The 16,822-nt window shown below is 40.5% G+C and overlaps 1 protein-coding gene across 1 annotated transcript in view; it reads left to right on the plus strand.

Annotated features, from left to right (window-relative positions):
- LOC122228570 (myomegalin-like) overlaps positions 1–8,469 on the plus strand; it is a 113,372-nt gene extending 104,903 nt beyond the window's left edge. Inside the window, exons 5-7 of the mRNA XM_042953679.1 lie at positions 5,095–5,171; positions 7,740–7,863; positions 8,046–8,469. Of these exons, the coding sequence (XP_042809613.1) occupies positions 5,095–5,171; positions 7,740–7,863; positions 8,046–8,225 (381 nt within the window). The 3' untranslated portion in view covers positions 8,226–8,469. The remainder of the gene's footprint in view (positions 1–5,094; positions 5,172–7,739; positions 7,864–8,045) is intronic.
- Positions 8,470–16,822: the final 8,353 nt, after the last annotated feature.

Below are 16,822 nucleotides of genomic sequence, written 5' to 3' on the forward strand. Positions count from 1 at the left end.
TCTGGGCATTTCATATAAACAGAGTTATGTTCTTTGTGACTGACTTCTTTCACTTAGCATATTGTTTTCAGGGTTCATCCATGTTGTAGCATGCACCATTCCTTTTTATGGCCAAATAACATTCTACTGTATGGGTATACCACATTTTGTTTATCTATTCATCAATTGATGGAAATTTTTTAATTATTCTAGAATTTTGCTCTATCAAATATTTATGTTTGAAATAAGTCAGCTACTGAGTGGCACTTGTACATTTGGATTATATAGCAGTTTCTATCTTACTATCATATTTCCTCATCTACAGTGACCTTCACCCTTCTATATGTTACTCACCCATGAAGTTTCCCTGGGTTAGGCCGTATCTGAACTTCCTCATCACTGGTCACCTTTAGTATCTTAGTATTTTTAGAAAATACCTTTATTTATTTGCTTATTTATTTTTATAAATTTCAGTTAGCCAATATACAGTACAATATTGGTTTTAGGAATGGAATTCAGTAATTTCAGCACTTACATACAACATTCAGTGCTTTCTTTTTTTTTTTTTTTAATATTTATTTATTTTTGAGACACACAGAGTGCGAACAGGGTAGGGCAGAAAGAAAGGGAGACACAGAATCCAAAGCAGGCTCCAGGCTCTGAGCTGTCAGCACAGAGCCCGACGTGGGACTCGAACTCATGAACCATGAGATCATGACCTGAGTCAAAGTCAGAGGCTCAGCCAACTGAGCCACTCAGGCACCCCATCAGTGCCCTCTTTAATAACCATCACCCATCTAGCCCATCTCCCACCCACCTCCCTAGCAAATACCTTTAGAATTTTTTTTTTAATTTTTTTTAATGTTTATTTTTGAGACAGAGAGAGACAGAGCATGAACGGGGGAGGGTCAGAGAGAGGGGGAGACACAGAATCCGAAGCAGGCTCCAGGCTCCGAGCTGTCAGCACAGAGCCCAACGCGGGGCTCAAACTCACGGACTATGAGATCATGACCTGAGCCGAAGTCGGACACTTAACCGACTGAGCCACCCTGGCGCCCCTACCTTTAGAATTTAAATTAATTAAATTAATATTAAAAGCTCTTCTCTCCTCAACTGGATTGCAGGCATACTAAGTATAAGAAATATATGTTGAACATCTTCATTATTCCCCAAGAGAACTTTAAAGTCCATTTCCACACTAAGAGTGTGCTAAGTGTGGAGGAGAAGGGTCTACAGGAGTCAGGGCAGATCCATTAACACTGCCTGGCTGTCACCCCACTTTTTCAATTTAAACTTCTCCCTTCCCCACTTCTAAAAGTGACTTGTGGAATACTGGTGGGAGATAGTGTACAAACTATTAACCTAGTTAATATATTTGGTAATAATGCTACTACTCTAACTCTGAAAGGATTGATAACATTTTACATTAAGATTTTTTTAAATTGGTCAGGCAAAAAACCATTTCTTATTTGTAAATAACATTTTAGAATTCACTTTGCTGTAGCTTCTATTGGGGCAAGAAGTTGAAAATCTTGTTTTTAGAAGGGATAGTCACTTTGGGGTTCTATGAGGAGTGGAACAATTTGTAGAGTTAAAATTAAAGCCTTGGAGAAGAGTCAGGTAACTGGTTACTGCTGGTTGCTTTTTACCCAGTTGTGTGTTGAACTTTGCAATAAACACCAGGGTGGAAATGACTTGAGAATCCTGTGTTTATCACTTGCTGTTAGGACTCTGGTCAAGTGATTTTTCCCGAAACAAAACAAGCTGCCTACACAGAGAAGTCTGATTAAACACTGTTAATCTATAAACTCATCATTAGCCCAATTCTCAAGCTGTAGGTAATATGGGTTTCATTATAATAAAAGTTTATTGTAGTTCTGTTTCTAATAATTTAATTTTAGCTTCATCACTGAAACTTTCCCTTGAATTAGATGGGGGAATACTCCTCTGGGGACATGTAAAAAAAAATAAATAAATAAAAGAGGCTCTCTCTTCCACCAACCCCCCACCCGAGCCACCCCTTTCTTTCTTGAATACAAAAATTTCTTCAGTTACCTTGACAAAGAGCTGGCAAGATTTGGTGGTAAAATAAGCAGATGCAGTTAATTTGGGATCCACTCCAGCTGTACTTAGAATTTGACAATTTACATATGAATATTTACTAGTGGAGAATGGATAAATTTGATTTAGTACACAGGGATGTTTTCTGCAGAAAGAGGTTACAGAAGAGGGGTTGGACCGTCGTAGTGCTGGAAATTGGCCTGCACTTGCATTTCCACATGGTCGATTTTGTGACACCCATGAAAGTGCTTTGATCCACTGGAATCACTGATCATAAGATTTAGGACCTAATTTGGTGGAGATGAAACTATTTTAGCAGTTCCTTATGAGCCTCATAAACTTCATTGTCGACTTGAGTAGACGTAATGCTGAAACCTAAAGAAGTAGTTCTGTTTTTTGTCTTTCCTCTTTATTCTTTTCTTCCTTTCCCTCCTTTTCCTTTCTCTTTTCTACTTATCTCAGAAGGGTAATGCTCACGCAAAGACTGTTCAGATTGGGTGTGGATTTGTGTGCAGGTGTCTGGGATATCCTACCTTTGGTGTAATAGTTTTCTTTCCTTTCCATGACATAACATTAGTTCAACATGTGTTTGGTTGAGAACTTCAGCTATCCTAGTCAGAGAGGGCAAATTTTGGTTTTTATGGTTAATAATAGCTAACATTTTCTGAATGCTTACTGCATGCCATGTACTGCACAGTGTACATTTTGTGCATTATTTCGCTTAATGTTCTTAACATCCTAATTAGTTGGGTGCCCTTATGATCTCCCCCACCCGCCCTTGATAGATGAGGAGGTTGAGGCTTTTAGAGAGGGCATGTGACTTGCCAAGCCCTTGATAGATGAGGAGGTTGAGGCTTTTAGAGAGGGCATGTGACTTGCCAAGCCCTCATCACCTTCAAAGCCTGTGCTCTTAACCACTATACTTACTGCCTAATACATTAGGCACATTCCCTAATTCTATAATTTACCACCTTCTACTAAATCAAGCAAAACTTGGTCGTACTTCCTGAACTGATCTGTGGCTAAAATGCTAGAGCAAAAATGGAGTGCTGGATTTGATTATTGTTTTTATCTTAGAGGAACTCTTTGAGTTTCAATTTCCTTATCTTTAAAATGAGGGGCCTGGAATCTTTGGCCAAATTAATTCAAGTATTGACTCCATTTTCTTATCTAGGATTTGGAAAAGATAGAGCCAACAGAATTTGCATCCTCCAGATTTTGTCTTTTTTCTTTTTCTTTTAATTCCAGTGTAGCTAACATTCCATTTTTTCCTTCCTTCAGATTTAAATACTTTTCCTGGTGGGGCTGAGGTCTCTTGACTGGCACTAGTTAGCTGGGGGACAAAGATAGTTGAGCAGCTGTGTGCAAGGCAGAGTTCTAGGTATTCTAAGTGCATTATGTACCTCATCCCATTGAATCTGCACAAAGTCCCCTGTGGAATAGACATTATTATCTTCATCAAAAAAGAAAGCAATCGCAGTATACCTGTGGGAAAACTGAGGTGCATCTGATGAAGTCCATCACATAGTATTGATAAAATTCTCCCTGCTTAATACTATATATTCAGGGAAGGGACTAACTCATCTCTGTGTACTCTGCTCTAAGCCTTAATAAAATAAATCTCTGACTAGTATTTTTAGACCCCTCTTTAGGTTCCCGTACACACCTGCTCCTCTTTTACTGTTCCCTATTTTAGTTACTAGTGCGCATTATCACCCACGTGCTAGAAATCTCGGCATTGTCTCTGCTCCTTCCTGTCTCTCCCAAAGCAGGAAAGCCTCATGGATTCTGCCTTGGAAATGCCTTTTGAGTCTTTCTCCCTGTGCTTCTTTGGTGCCAGACAGTCCCTGTCTCTAATCTGAGCAGTTGCCTCCTGATTCATTCATCTTCTTTACATCTACTATAAACTCCTTCCTCAGGTAGACCCGATCATGGCAATATTTTGCCTAAAGTTCCCTGATGAGTTCTTGTTCTCTACTGACTACTGTTCAGTCTTCTTAGCATGGCTTTCACAAACTAGTTGCAAACTATTTTCTATACTCCTTTCCCACTCCTCATTAGACACCAGGCCACTGAAGCTGAACAATCCATGGACATTTCACCAAATCTCTGTTCGTACTTTACCTCTCTTGGGATGTTTTTATTTCCTTTTTCTGCCTGTCAAGTCACAATTTGTTGCTGTTTCACCTCAATAAAAATTAATTGTCCCCTTCATAGATTTACCATCAGATTCCCCTCTCAGCTTAAGCAAATGCAATTTATGGAAGTCCAATGTAACAATAAAGGCAGGGTGTTGTTTTCAAAAATGTTCACAACATAATTTCTTTTTTTTTTAAGTTTATTTATTTTTGAGAGAGACAGAATAAGTAGGGGAGGGGCAGAGAGAGAGAGAGAGAGAGAGGGAGAGAAAGAATCCCAAGCAGGCTCCATGCTGTCAGCACAGAGCCTGATGCAAGGCTTGAACTCACGAAACCGTGAGATCGTGACCTGAGCCAAAACCAAGAGTTGGATGCTTAACCACTGAGCCACCCAGGCACCCCACAACATGATTTCTTTAAAAATTAAATCCCCAGTTATATTTAAATATAATTCCACATATAGCAATTTGACATTTTTTATATAATAAAAAAATTATTATTATTTTTTTAAAGTAGACTCCACGCCCAACTTGGGGCTTGAACTCATGACCCTGAGGTTGAAAGCTGTGTGATCTACCAACTGAGCCAACCAGGTCCGCCAAGAAAAAATTATTTTAATATACATGCCATTGTCCAGTGCTTTAGAGAACAAACAGGCTTGGGTGGTGTTCGTCATCCAGGGACAATAATGAATGGGTTGGGAGAACGGATGAGTAGCTCCAGGGAAATCTGAAGCTGTATAGTCCATTCTTGACTGGGATACTGATCTATCTGAATCTCCTTTATGTCAAGAGGCATGAAGAGAGCTGGGATAGAATGAGAAGCTGTGAACCAAGGCAGGACTCAAGTAGGAACCTGGTTCCAGGATAGAGGGTCTGTGGCAGTTAATGATGATTAATGCCTGTGTGCTTTTCAGAACATCGAGCTGAAGGTTGAAGTAGAGAGCCTGAAACGAGAACTCCAGGACAAGAAACAGCATCTAGATAAAACATGGTGAGTTGCAGTTTGAACCAATTGAGCTCTTGGTTCTTTTCAGAGTCTGATTTATTAATCTGAGAACAGTAGATTTGAAATCAAATTCCTTCACCTTAACTCTGGCATTTGAATGCTGTGTCCAGTTGAGGAACTGAAATAATATGTTTTCTTTCCCTTTGGCTCTCTGTTACTCAATCTGACAGGCCTTGCATAGATTGGAAATTCACCAGGCCTAAGATTATAAACTTCCTTTTCAATAATCTGCTAGTACCATCAAGGGCTAACATAGATTTGGGGGGAATGGGGCACTCTCACACACTGCTCGTGAAAGTTTGAATTGTGGCAACATATTTGGTATGTGGCACTGGCAATGAAGTGAAAAATACACATTTCCTTTGACCAGATAATCTCTGGAAGGAATCTATCCCTCATAAATAAAAGCATGAGAATGAAAGAATAAATGTAGAAGTATTTTTACTGCATTATTATTTATAAATGGCAAAAAAACACTAGAAACAGCTATCTATCGACAGGGCAATGGTTGAGGACATTTTGACATAACCATACTGTGGAATATTATGCAGTCATTTAAAAGAATGATTTAGTTCTGTATTCTTTTCTTGGTGGGAGTCCCTGATAGACTAAGCAAGGGGGAAAAGTACTGGGTGATGTTTATGGCATAGCCCTTTGTTAAAGGCAGTCTTTTCTGTGTCTACCTGTGTTTGCTTGATTATACACAGAAAAAAACTGGAGGGTTATATCCCAGACATTACTTGTATCAAGGAAGTGAGATTAGAGTTTTTGATGGGGAGAGGTCTTGTTTTTTTTCTTTGTATACTTTTGTATTCTTTATATACTTTTGTATTGTCAAAATGGTTACTTTTATAATTTATAGTTTTTATAATTAAAAAACCCTTAGTTTTAAATGACAAATACTGTTAAAATTTCTATTCAAAATAATTTTTAGATTCCATCCTGGAATTAGTATACATTCAATCTGATCTGGCATTGTTTATCTTTACAGTACTGCTTGATATGTAGGATGACAGTCCAGCAAGATGAGAATACTCAAAACTAGACTCAATTATATACACGATGCTGGTATTACTAAAGACTTACTAAGGCATTAAGTAAGCTTAATAGACTTGGAAAACATACAATGATTGAGAAATAAGTTTTTATATTTGTGTAATGGTTTTTAAAAATGTTTTATGTCAGTTCAACTTTTAATTAGGTGGCATTATCCCTATTTTTAGAAATGAGAAAACTAAGGTACGTTAAAGTCTTCTCAATTGAGTGGCAGAGCCCACATCTTCTGGCCTCAAGTTCAAGGCCCATGTGACTTTACAACAGCTGTCGCTTATTAAATCAGGCAGTCCTTGCTGAGTTACTCAGAAAATGTATAACTTCCATTCTCAAGATATTGTAGTTAACTGTTGTTTATTGCGTTTGTCACGGAATATGAAGTCAAGGTAAAAATTGGTGATTCTTGAGGTCTGCATATTTACAGGTCTTGGGCTGTTTTCTTGAGTTGTGTCTCTTGTACAACCAAGACCCTCGACTTGCCCAAATCTGTATAATAAAATGGGAACTCAAGATAAATATAGCCTCTGGGGTGGTGCCGAGTAGTGTCCGTTATCAACCAAAGAATCCTATAATCCTTGGGAAAGTCCCCTTTGGTCTTCATAGACACAACCTTCTGAGCCAGATATTAAAGTACCCCTGGGCTTGGATGGAGCAGCTTTGATTTATCATGAACCTGTGAAGGCTCAATATTGTTGTTTGCCCTGAGAACAAGAAGACGGTCCATGGTTCTCAACAAATGGCTTAAAACAGGAATAAAACCAAACCGGAATTAAGATCATTCAGCACCTGATACTGCCTCCAAATTGTTAATCCTCAGATATCCAAGGACAGCTGTTGTTAGCTATAAATAAGCCGGTGACACCTTACCCCCTACATGCTAGCGCCTGGACATTCATTCCTGAGGACATCAGAGAAGCAAAACTGGGCCAGAACCCTGAGCTTCCACAGATTAAATGTCTGTTCTCTGCATGGGACCATGGGAAAACTAGATAGAACTCTGGATCGGCAGGCCAGATTTAGGATAGTCTGTGGGTTAATGACTGTAAAGGAGGAGAGCATTTCTATGGCTGCCCAAATGGATATTCTGTTCCAGCGACCTAAATGGTAGGAACACTTTAAATTCAAACAGCAAGAATGGCAGAGAATTAGCAAAGCACTCTGAGAGAACAGTCTAAATGGAAGAGACCAAGGACAGATGAACATGGATGTTGAATTCTGAACCATTTGATGACTGCCCACCTCCCAAATGAAAGATTCTCCTCTTGAAGCAATAGCAATAATGAAGCCTCTAGAAAGTCAAGTATATTCTGATTGACAAGCAACAAAAAATTAGAGTTCTGAAAGATTACCAGAAAAGTTGGAAAGAGCAATTCCACAAATAATTGCAGAGGGAAAAATGCTTCATTTCAGTGTGACTCTGAATTATCAAAACAACTTTTAATGGGTCCACTTGCTAAATTATATGACTAGCTCTGACTGGCTAATGCTCCTTGATTGTAGGGCTGATGTGGAGAATCTCAACAGCCATAATGAAGCTGAGCTCCGGCGCCAGTTTGAGGAGAGACAGCAGGAGACAGAGCATGTTTACGAGCTCCTGGAGAATAAGATCCAGCTTCTACAGGAGGTGAGCAGGAGAAAGTCCATGCGCACGGGGCCTCTTTCACCTCTTGCCCTACTGCTCTGCCTCCTGGCATTCACCTTTTCTGTCCCTACTTTCCTTCCCAACTCATCAAGTGTCCACAGTCTAGGGCTCCTAACTTAGGTGGGGCTTTGTAAAAACCTCTCAGCTTTTCATTCTTTTTGCAGGAATCCAGGCTAGCAAAGGATGAAGCTGCGCGGATGGCAGCTCTGGTGGAAGCAGAGAAAGAGTGTAACCTGGAGCTCTCGGAGAAGCTGAAGGGAGTCACCAAGGACAGGGAAGACGTACCAACTGACCGGGTCAATCCTGACCAATACACTGAGGCCCTGGCCGAGCGGGACAAGTAGGTGCCTTTGATACTCTATTTGTCACTTGTCATTTACCTGTTCTCAAGGTTATAGGAGAATATACCAGCTGCACCGCTCCCTTTTAAGGTCTTAGAGTAGACCTTCATGATTTCCAAGACTTTATTGCCTCCACAACCAAAGGTTTTCTTTTTAGGGTTGAGTCTTCGATGGTATCCATTAACAGGACTCATTTCTATACCTTGTTAGTAGGTATAAGTAGAACAGTAGTCAAATGGTGGCAAACAAGAGACATGGATTCACTTCTTCACCCTTATTGAGCACCTGCCAGACACTGGCCTCACCACTAAGGTTACAGAGATGAACAACCCAGGTCTTCTCATCAAGAAACATGTTACATGATTTTCTCTCTCTTTCTTCCTTTCTTTTCCTTCCTTCCTTCCTTCCTTCCTTCCTTCCTTCCTTCCTTCCTTTCTTTTTCTTTCTGTCTTTCTGTCTGTCTATCTATCTATCTATCTATCTATCTATCTATCTATTTTGTTCTCGAGTTAACTAACATACATTGTAGTCTTGGCTTCAGGAGTACCACCCAGTGATTCATCACTTGCATATCACATGTTACATGATTTTAGTAAGTTTTCTGATAGAAGTAGCATGTGATGCTCTGGAGACATAGAGGATTGTCATCTATTCCAGACTAAAAAGAGCAAGGTGCCATTGAAGGTTTCCCGGAGGAGATGAAATCTGAGCTGGGTCTTGAAGAATGAATAGGAGGTCGAAGAAATAAATAGGAAGTGGGTGAGAAAGGGAAATATTCTGTGCAGATGGAGAAACTGTGCAAGCGAGACACAGGTAAGGGCATATATCAAGACAAGCAAATAGTTCTACATGATAGAGCAGAGGGTCTGGGAAAGACTAGTGAGAGGTAAGCTGGGAATAGGGTCAGATTGTGCTGGCTTCATATGCCATAAGGAACTTAAATTTTCTCCTAAAGGTAATTGGGCAGTTGTTGAGGTCACCCATACCTAGATTAGTACAGCAACTCCCTAATGATTTCTTTACCTCCAGTCCTGCCCCTTGCTATTTCATTGTGATATTAACATTCAGAGAAGTTTTGAAGTGGAAAATTCAACAATATCACACTGGCACATAATTTAGCCTCTTAGATGCATGATACTATGGTGGCATAAAAAGCCTTTAGTAGTTTTTAACTGAATAGGTGAAAAACCCACAGTGTACCCACAATGACTAATGTGATCTTTTTGAGACACAAATCTGATCATGTCATTGCAGAGCCATTTAAAATGCTTTCCGACACCAGGGAGCATCTGGATGGCTCAGTCAGTTAAGGGTCTGTCTGACACTTGATTTGGGCTCAAGTCATGATCTCACAATTCGTGGGAGGGAGCCCTAAGTCGGGCTCCATGCTGACAGGTTGCTCTCTTTCTCTCGCTCTAAGTAAATAAGCTTTTAAAAATGATAATAAAACAAAATAAAATGTTCTTCCAACACCTGCAGGAGAAAAGATCCATTCTCCTTATCATGGCCATCAAAGCCTTCTATGATATGAGCTCTGATTTCTCCCAGAATCATGCCCCACCATGACCCCTTCACACTTTGCTGATACAAGACTATTAATAATAATGACTAACGTTTGTTGCACTCTTACTATACAACTGAGCTGAGTACTATAATGCTGTTTAATTCTCCCAATAACTCCATGAGGTAGGGACTACTACACTTTATAAATGAAGACACCTGGCATTTACAGAGTTGTGTCACATGGTGTCACATGGTTGCAGGCATTGCTTGACTCTAAACCCTGAATCCACCCATTGCCTTCAGAAGCAAACAATACAATGTCAGGTCTCCAGAATTTTGCTCATGCTCTTCCTTCTGTGGGAAACCCTTGCCATCTTTTTCCTTCCTGGTGAATTCCTGTTCATTCTTCAAAACTCACTAAGGTATCAGTTGTCGCTTCTGTGAGTGCTTTTGTGACAACAGAATTAAGTCTCTGTATCGTTGCCTTGTTTTACATACACATCCTTTTTTGTACAGTTCCCAGTGGGTGGTATATTTGCTTTCAGATCTTTCCTGCTAGATTCTCTGAGACCCATGTCTCATGTCCATAGCCCAATAAACACTTGTTAAACAAAACATATGCACATGTGACCAATAAATTAGGGAGTTTATATCATATGTCCTTACCAACTTTGTAAAGTAGAATAGATCATCTATAGAGACCAAGGGTCAAACGGTTAAGTAAGGCTGGAGGCTTGAGAAAAAAAAAAGCAATGTTCTATGGGGAATTGATATGGAATCCACATTCATCATCATAATTACTATTACAGCTTGCATTTACATGATGTTTTTAAGTTTTTAAAGTTCTTTCTCTGGCCACCTGGGTGGCTCAGTCGGTTGAGCATGACTCTTGATTTTGGCTCAGGTCGTGATCCCAGGGTCATGGGATTGAGCCCTGCATCAGACTCCATGTGGAACATGCTTAAGATTCTCTTTCCCTCTGGGGCGCCTGGGTGGCTCAGTTGGTTGAGTGGCCGACTTTGGCTCAGGTCATGATCTCATGGTCCAGGAGTTCAAACCCCGCGTAGGGCTCTGTGCTGGCAGCTCGGAGCCCGGAGCCTGCTTTGGATTCTGTCTCCCTTCTCTCTCTCTGCTCCTCCCCTGCTTGTGCTCGATCTCTCTCTGTCTCTCAAAAATAAATAAATGTTTGAAAAAAAAAAAAGATTCTCTTTCCCTCTGCCCCACCCCCAAAAGTTCTTTCTCATCCACAAATTTTACCCAATCCTCATTCTTAATTAATTTATAATTTATAATTAATTTAAAGTTTAAAATTTATAAGTTAATTTACAATTTGTCTATGAGCTTCCTACTTGACTTTCTGGTATCCCTCACATTTCTACCAACTATTTGCCTCCCAAGGTACTATCACTGTCTTTTCCACCTACACAGGGATAATAATGACAATTGGAAACATTTCATTTAGTAGCCGCATGTTTTCCAAGGACAGGTGTGTCTGGTACTCTAAGACTTAAGAGAAACAGCAAGATCTACCTTGCACAGGGCAGATGAGGAATAGCTGTTGACTTGAACCTGTGGTTTGTATACTTCAGCACAGCACACACAGTCTGATAACTTAAATCCTAGTCTGAACTTCCTGCTTCTTCTCTAGCCTTCGCCTCTTCCCCCAACACCAACCTTTGTTCCAGTGACTCTTCCCCTAAAGTATCTTGTATCTTTTTAAAAGAAATTTTTTTTAATGTTTTATTTATTTAAAAAAAATTTTTTTTAACGTTTATTTATTTTTGAGACAGAGAGAGACACAGCATGAACAGGGGAGGGGCAGAGAGAGAGGGAGACACAGAATCGGAAGCAAGCTCCAGGCTCCGAGCCATCAGCCCAGAGCTCGACGCGGGGCTCGAACTCGCGGACCGCGAGATTGTGACCTGAGCTGAAGTCGGACGCTTAACCGACTGAGCCACCCAGGCGCCCCGTTTTATTTATTTTTGACAGAGAGAGAAAGAGAGAGACAGAGCAAGAATGGGGGAGGGGCAGAGAGAGTGGGAGACACAGAATCCGATGCAGGCTCCAGGCTCCGAGCTGTCAGTACAGAGCCCGACGCGGGGCTCAAACTCACAGACCACGGGATCATGACCTAAGCCAAAGTTGGATGCCCAACCGACTGACCCACCGAGGCACCCCATAAAGTATCTTGTATATTTATGCCTTCATTGCTTTATTCAAGCTCCTCCCTGTACACCTGGAAAACAGTCCAGTTTTCCAACTCTCTTCCCCCAGACTCAGCCAAGTTCAACAACTCACTTTATCTTTCTTCCTACAGCTCCATGACAGCACTCAAAGTACTATAGAATAGATACCTCTGTTTTGGTACCTCTTCTTACATCTCATTACTGTTATTTGTTTATGTGGCTCCCCACTCCCCAAACCCCTGACACACACACACCAAAAGATTTTAAGTTTCTATAGAGCAGAGATTGTGGATTTTCCAACTTTATATCCCAGGTATTTGGTAGAGTGTATTAAGTTTGCATAATGGTTATCCCGGAATTGTTTCTTGAGTGGAACAATAACCACCAGAAACACAACTTCTGGTCCCTTATTCCAAGAGTCACACACCTATGGTCTATAGATCCATGGGTCAGCTTCAGGAGGTCTATGAACCTGGTGAAATGTAAGCAGAATGTCATTTATGTATGCATGAAGGGACTGGGGCAGAGAATACATGGCTTTCTGAAGAAAAATATCCAAGTTCAATGACCCAAAAAGGTAGAAACCTACTGGACTGGATCATGCTGTCTTTGGAGTGGGCTGAAAAATAAAGGCAATAATAGCACCATGACCATTGTTGTTCTTACATTTTCTTTGCTCCAGAAGAATTGAAGAACTGAGTCAGAGCCTGGCTGCCCAGGAGAAGCTTGTAGAACAGCTCTCTCAGGAGAAACAACAACTGCTGCATCTGTTGGAGGAGGCAACTAGCATGGAAGTGCAGGTGAGGTGTGGGCAGAGCTTCCTGAGGTATTTGCTTCTGTATTAGTCATCTACGGTCGTGGAACAAATTCCTACAAATTTAGTGAGTTAACACAGCATGCATTCATTGTCCCACACTTTCTATGGGTCAGCTGGGTTCTCTGCCAGGGTCTCACAAGTCTGAAATCAAGGTGATAGCCAGGCTGCTTTCTCATCTGGAGGTTCACTTAGGGAAGGGTCTGCTTCTGGGTTCCCTCAGGTTGTTGGAAGAATCTATTGCTGGCTGGCTGTAGAAGTTATGGCAGCCTGCTACCTCACAGGCAGCAGTGGGGAGAAATAGAGGGTCTATTGCTTCTCCTACCTCTATGCATTCTTTCAAGAGGCTCACCTGATTAGGTCAGGCCCACAGTTTCATCCCTTTTGGTTAACTGAAAATAAACTGAGTAGGAACCTTAATTAACTGTATGTGCAATATACATTCACTTTTGCCATATAACATAGCGTAACTATGTGGTGACAGTCCATCATCTTTGCCATGTTCTATTCCTTAGAAACAAGTTGCGGATGTCACTGGCACTCAAGAGGTAGGGATCACACAAAGCTCTGGATAACCAGGTGGGAAACATCAGGGCCATTAGAATTTTGCCCACCACTGAGTGGTTTCTAACTATATAGAATATATAATGTAGGGGTTTTTTTTCTCAGTTAATTTTGTTTTTATTTGTCATTTTAATTCCAGTATAGTTAACAGTGTTACATTAGTTTCAGGTGTGCATAATGTGGTTTTAATATTGAAGAACTCTTACAATGATAAAAGTAATTGTATTCGTCTATATTGTTGCTCTTGAAGGTTACCTCAGAGGGAACTCCCCTCTTCCGTTCAACTTTTCATTTTCTAAAAGATATTTCCTAAAAGAACCCTAGAATATATCTGTGCCCAAGTAGCATAACCAATTACCAGATATTCTTATAAGTCTTAGGCCAGTAATAAAGCAGACTGTAAGGTTTAATTTATGCTTCACAGATACCGAGGTTGGAGTCAAGTTAAAAATAACAGTGATAAGAAGTAGTTTAAAGTAGTTCCCAACCTTTCCTGTGTCATGGCACAAATAGAAAATGTTAATATTCGTCAGGTGCAGTGGTAAATGGATGGAGCTTCTTACTTGGAGGTGGTCAGTCTAGGTGCATAGGCCATGAGAGCAGAAGAAATCCCTATCTTGGCTATACTTATAAACTTCTTGGACTGTGTGGCTTCATTTTGGTTAGAAAGCTCTGGTTAACAAATTCACGAGATGATGTACATACATGTAATTTGGTAGACAGGAGGGGGAAAATAGTCTGTAGGCTTCTCACAAGATACATATTGAAACATGTGAAAAGTTTCTGAAAGAACTTTTTTTTAATTCAAGTGTAATCAACATACAGTGTTATATTAGTTTCAGATGTACAATATAATGATTCAGCAATTCTATACATTTCTCAGTGCTCATCAAATAAGTGTGTTCCTGATCCCCTTTATCTGTTTCACCGCGGCCCCCCTCCCCCCGGCCTCCCCACTGGCAACCACCAGTTTGTTCTCTGTATTTAAGAGCGTGTTTCTTTGTCTCTTTTTAGAAAGATTATTTTATAGACAAAGACTATATTCAAAGTTGTCAGTTCCTGTTACTGCTCCCCAGGAGGATCACAACAGAATGTCTGTGGTTCAGGGAAAACAGGTCCAAACAAGAATTATATCTCACTTTAATCTCTGAGACAAAAAGAAGTATTTTTTCTTAATTTTTTTAAGTTTATTTATTTGAGAGAGAGAGTGAACAGGGGAGGGCCAGAGAAAGAGGGAGAGAGAGAATCCCAAGCAGGCTCTGTGCTGACAGTACAGAGCCCAGTGCAGGGCTCAAACCCACAAACTGTGAGATCATGACCTGAGATGAAACCAAGAGTCAGATGCTTAACTGACTGAGCCACCCAGGCGCCCCTAGACAAAAAGAAATATTGAAGTGCTTTCTATAACATCTTGGGACCATTTAGTCACATTCAAGTGGCTCAGATTGTTATAAAACCTAGAAATGAATTCACAGGATTTCTTAAATACATATTCCAAGTGTAATTTAAAGTGTTTGTCAATGAATATTCAACAACTTTTCAGTAGTAATAACTTCAGCACATGTTGTAGCATATTCTATATGCCAGGTGCTGCTCTAAATACCTTATATATTAACTCAAATTAGCTTAAGCCTCAAAATAATCCTGTGAAGTATACTAACATGAGACATAAAAAGAATAATTTATAATAAAATAATGTTGATTTTAATATATAAATTCATGAGCACAATTATATTAGAAGACATAAAGAAATAGTCAGGTGCTTGTATCTGTATGACAAATCACTGTGAATGTTCCAGCCTCAAAGGTAGCCTAGGACAGTCATGTTATGTTGTGCCATTTAAAAACGGCAAGTGGTAGGGGCGCCTGGGTGGCTCAGTCAGTTGAGCGTCCGACTTCAGCTCAGGTCACGATCTCACGGTCCGTGAGTTCAAGCCCCGCGTCGGGCTCTGGGCTGACGGCTCAGAGCCTGGAGCCTGCTTCCGATTCTGTGTCTCCCTCTCTCTCTGCCCCTCCCCCATTCATGCTCTGTCTCTCTCTGTCTCAAAAATAAATAAACATTAAAAAAAAATTAAAAAATAAAAAATAAAAAAATAAAAAAAATAAAATAAAAATGGCAAGTGGTGATGCCATTAGTAAAGGGGGTGACAATGCCAAGTGAAAAACTCTTGGTAAATTTCCAAACAAAACAAAAACCAAACTTTTCTTAATTTTCTTTTTTTTTTAAATATTTTTTAATGTTTATTTATTTTTGAGATAGAGACAGAGTGTGAACGGGGCGGGGGGTGGGGTGCAGAGGGAGAGGGAGACACAGAATCTGAAACAGGCTCCAGGTTCTAAGCTGTCAGCACAGAGTCCAACACAGGGCTCGAACTCATGAACCGTAAGATCATGACCTGAGCCATGATCAGGTCAACCGACTGAGCCACCCAGGCGCCTCTTCTTAATTTTCATAGAGCAGTTGAATTCACGGAAAATTCATTGTATAATAACATTGTGTTTATATATACAGCAGAGCTCAGTTCTAGGTTCAGGGGATTATATGATGTTATATTACCTCACCAGTGCCATGGAACATTTAGATCATTCTGTAATGAAAGCACAAAACAAAACTTCATATTTTAATCCTACGGAGTTACTAATAATGCTAATACTGTTCCTGCTATAATCATAATAATAACATGTTAGTATTGGAAAACAACATAACTTTACTGCAAATGAAAATATTTTTTAAAATGTTTGTTTATTTTGAGAGGGAGAGCATGAGCGGGGGAGGGGCAGAGAGAATCCCAAGCAGGCTCTGCACTGTCAGCCCAGAACCCGATGTGGGGCTCGAACCCATGAACTGTGAGATTATGACCTGAGCTGGAATCAAGAGTCAGATGTGCAACCGAATGAGCCACCCAGGTGCCCCACAAGTGAAAATATTTTTTAAAAATAGTCATGTTCAGGGGTGCCTGGGTGGCTCAGCCGGTTAAGCAGCCGACTTCGCCTCAGGTCATGATCTAACAGTCTGTGAGTTCGAGCCCCACGTCGGACTCTGTGCTGACAGCTCAGAGCCTGGAGCCTGCTTTGGATTCTGTATCTCCCTCTCTGTGACCCTCCCCCGTTCGTGCTCTGTCTCTCTCTGTCTCAAAAATAAATAAACATTAAAAAAAATAAATAAAAAATAAAAATAGTCATGTTCATCAGAGACCATGGAAATAATGCCACTGGTCCACTAGTATAATGATAAGGCATCCAGAGACCCAGCTTTTATGGAGTGTCCGTGAAGCAGTGTGATGCCGCTACCCAGTGAAGAGGAGAGGAATGGGAAAGAGGAAGGACCCATTCTGAGTCCTGCTCCTGCTCCAAGCACTGTGTGGAGGACTGAACATGCAGCTTTTTCCCAACTCTCACTACAACCTGTGAAATAAGTTAGATAAGGGTCACTTGGCAATCAGGGGAACCAATGTTTAGATTAAGTGACTCGACCCAAGTTTTAAAGGCAGTAAGTGGTGAGGTCAGAATTTGAATGTAGATTTATGTGGCTT

The sequence above is a fragment of the Panthera leo genome, chromosome C1 (assembly GCF_018350215.1).
Source record: "Panthera leo isolate Ple1 chromosome C1, P.leo_Ple1_pat1.1, whole genome shotgun sequence".
Lineage (NCBI taxonomy): Eukaryota > Metazoa > Chordata > Mammalia > Carnivora > Felidae > Panthera > Panthera leo.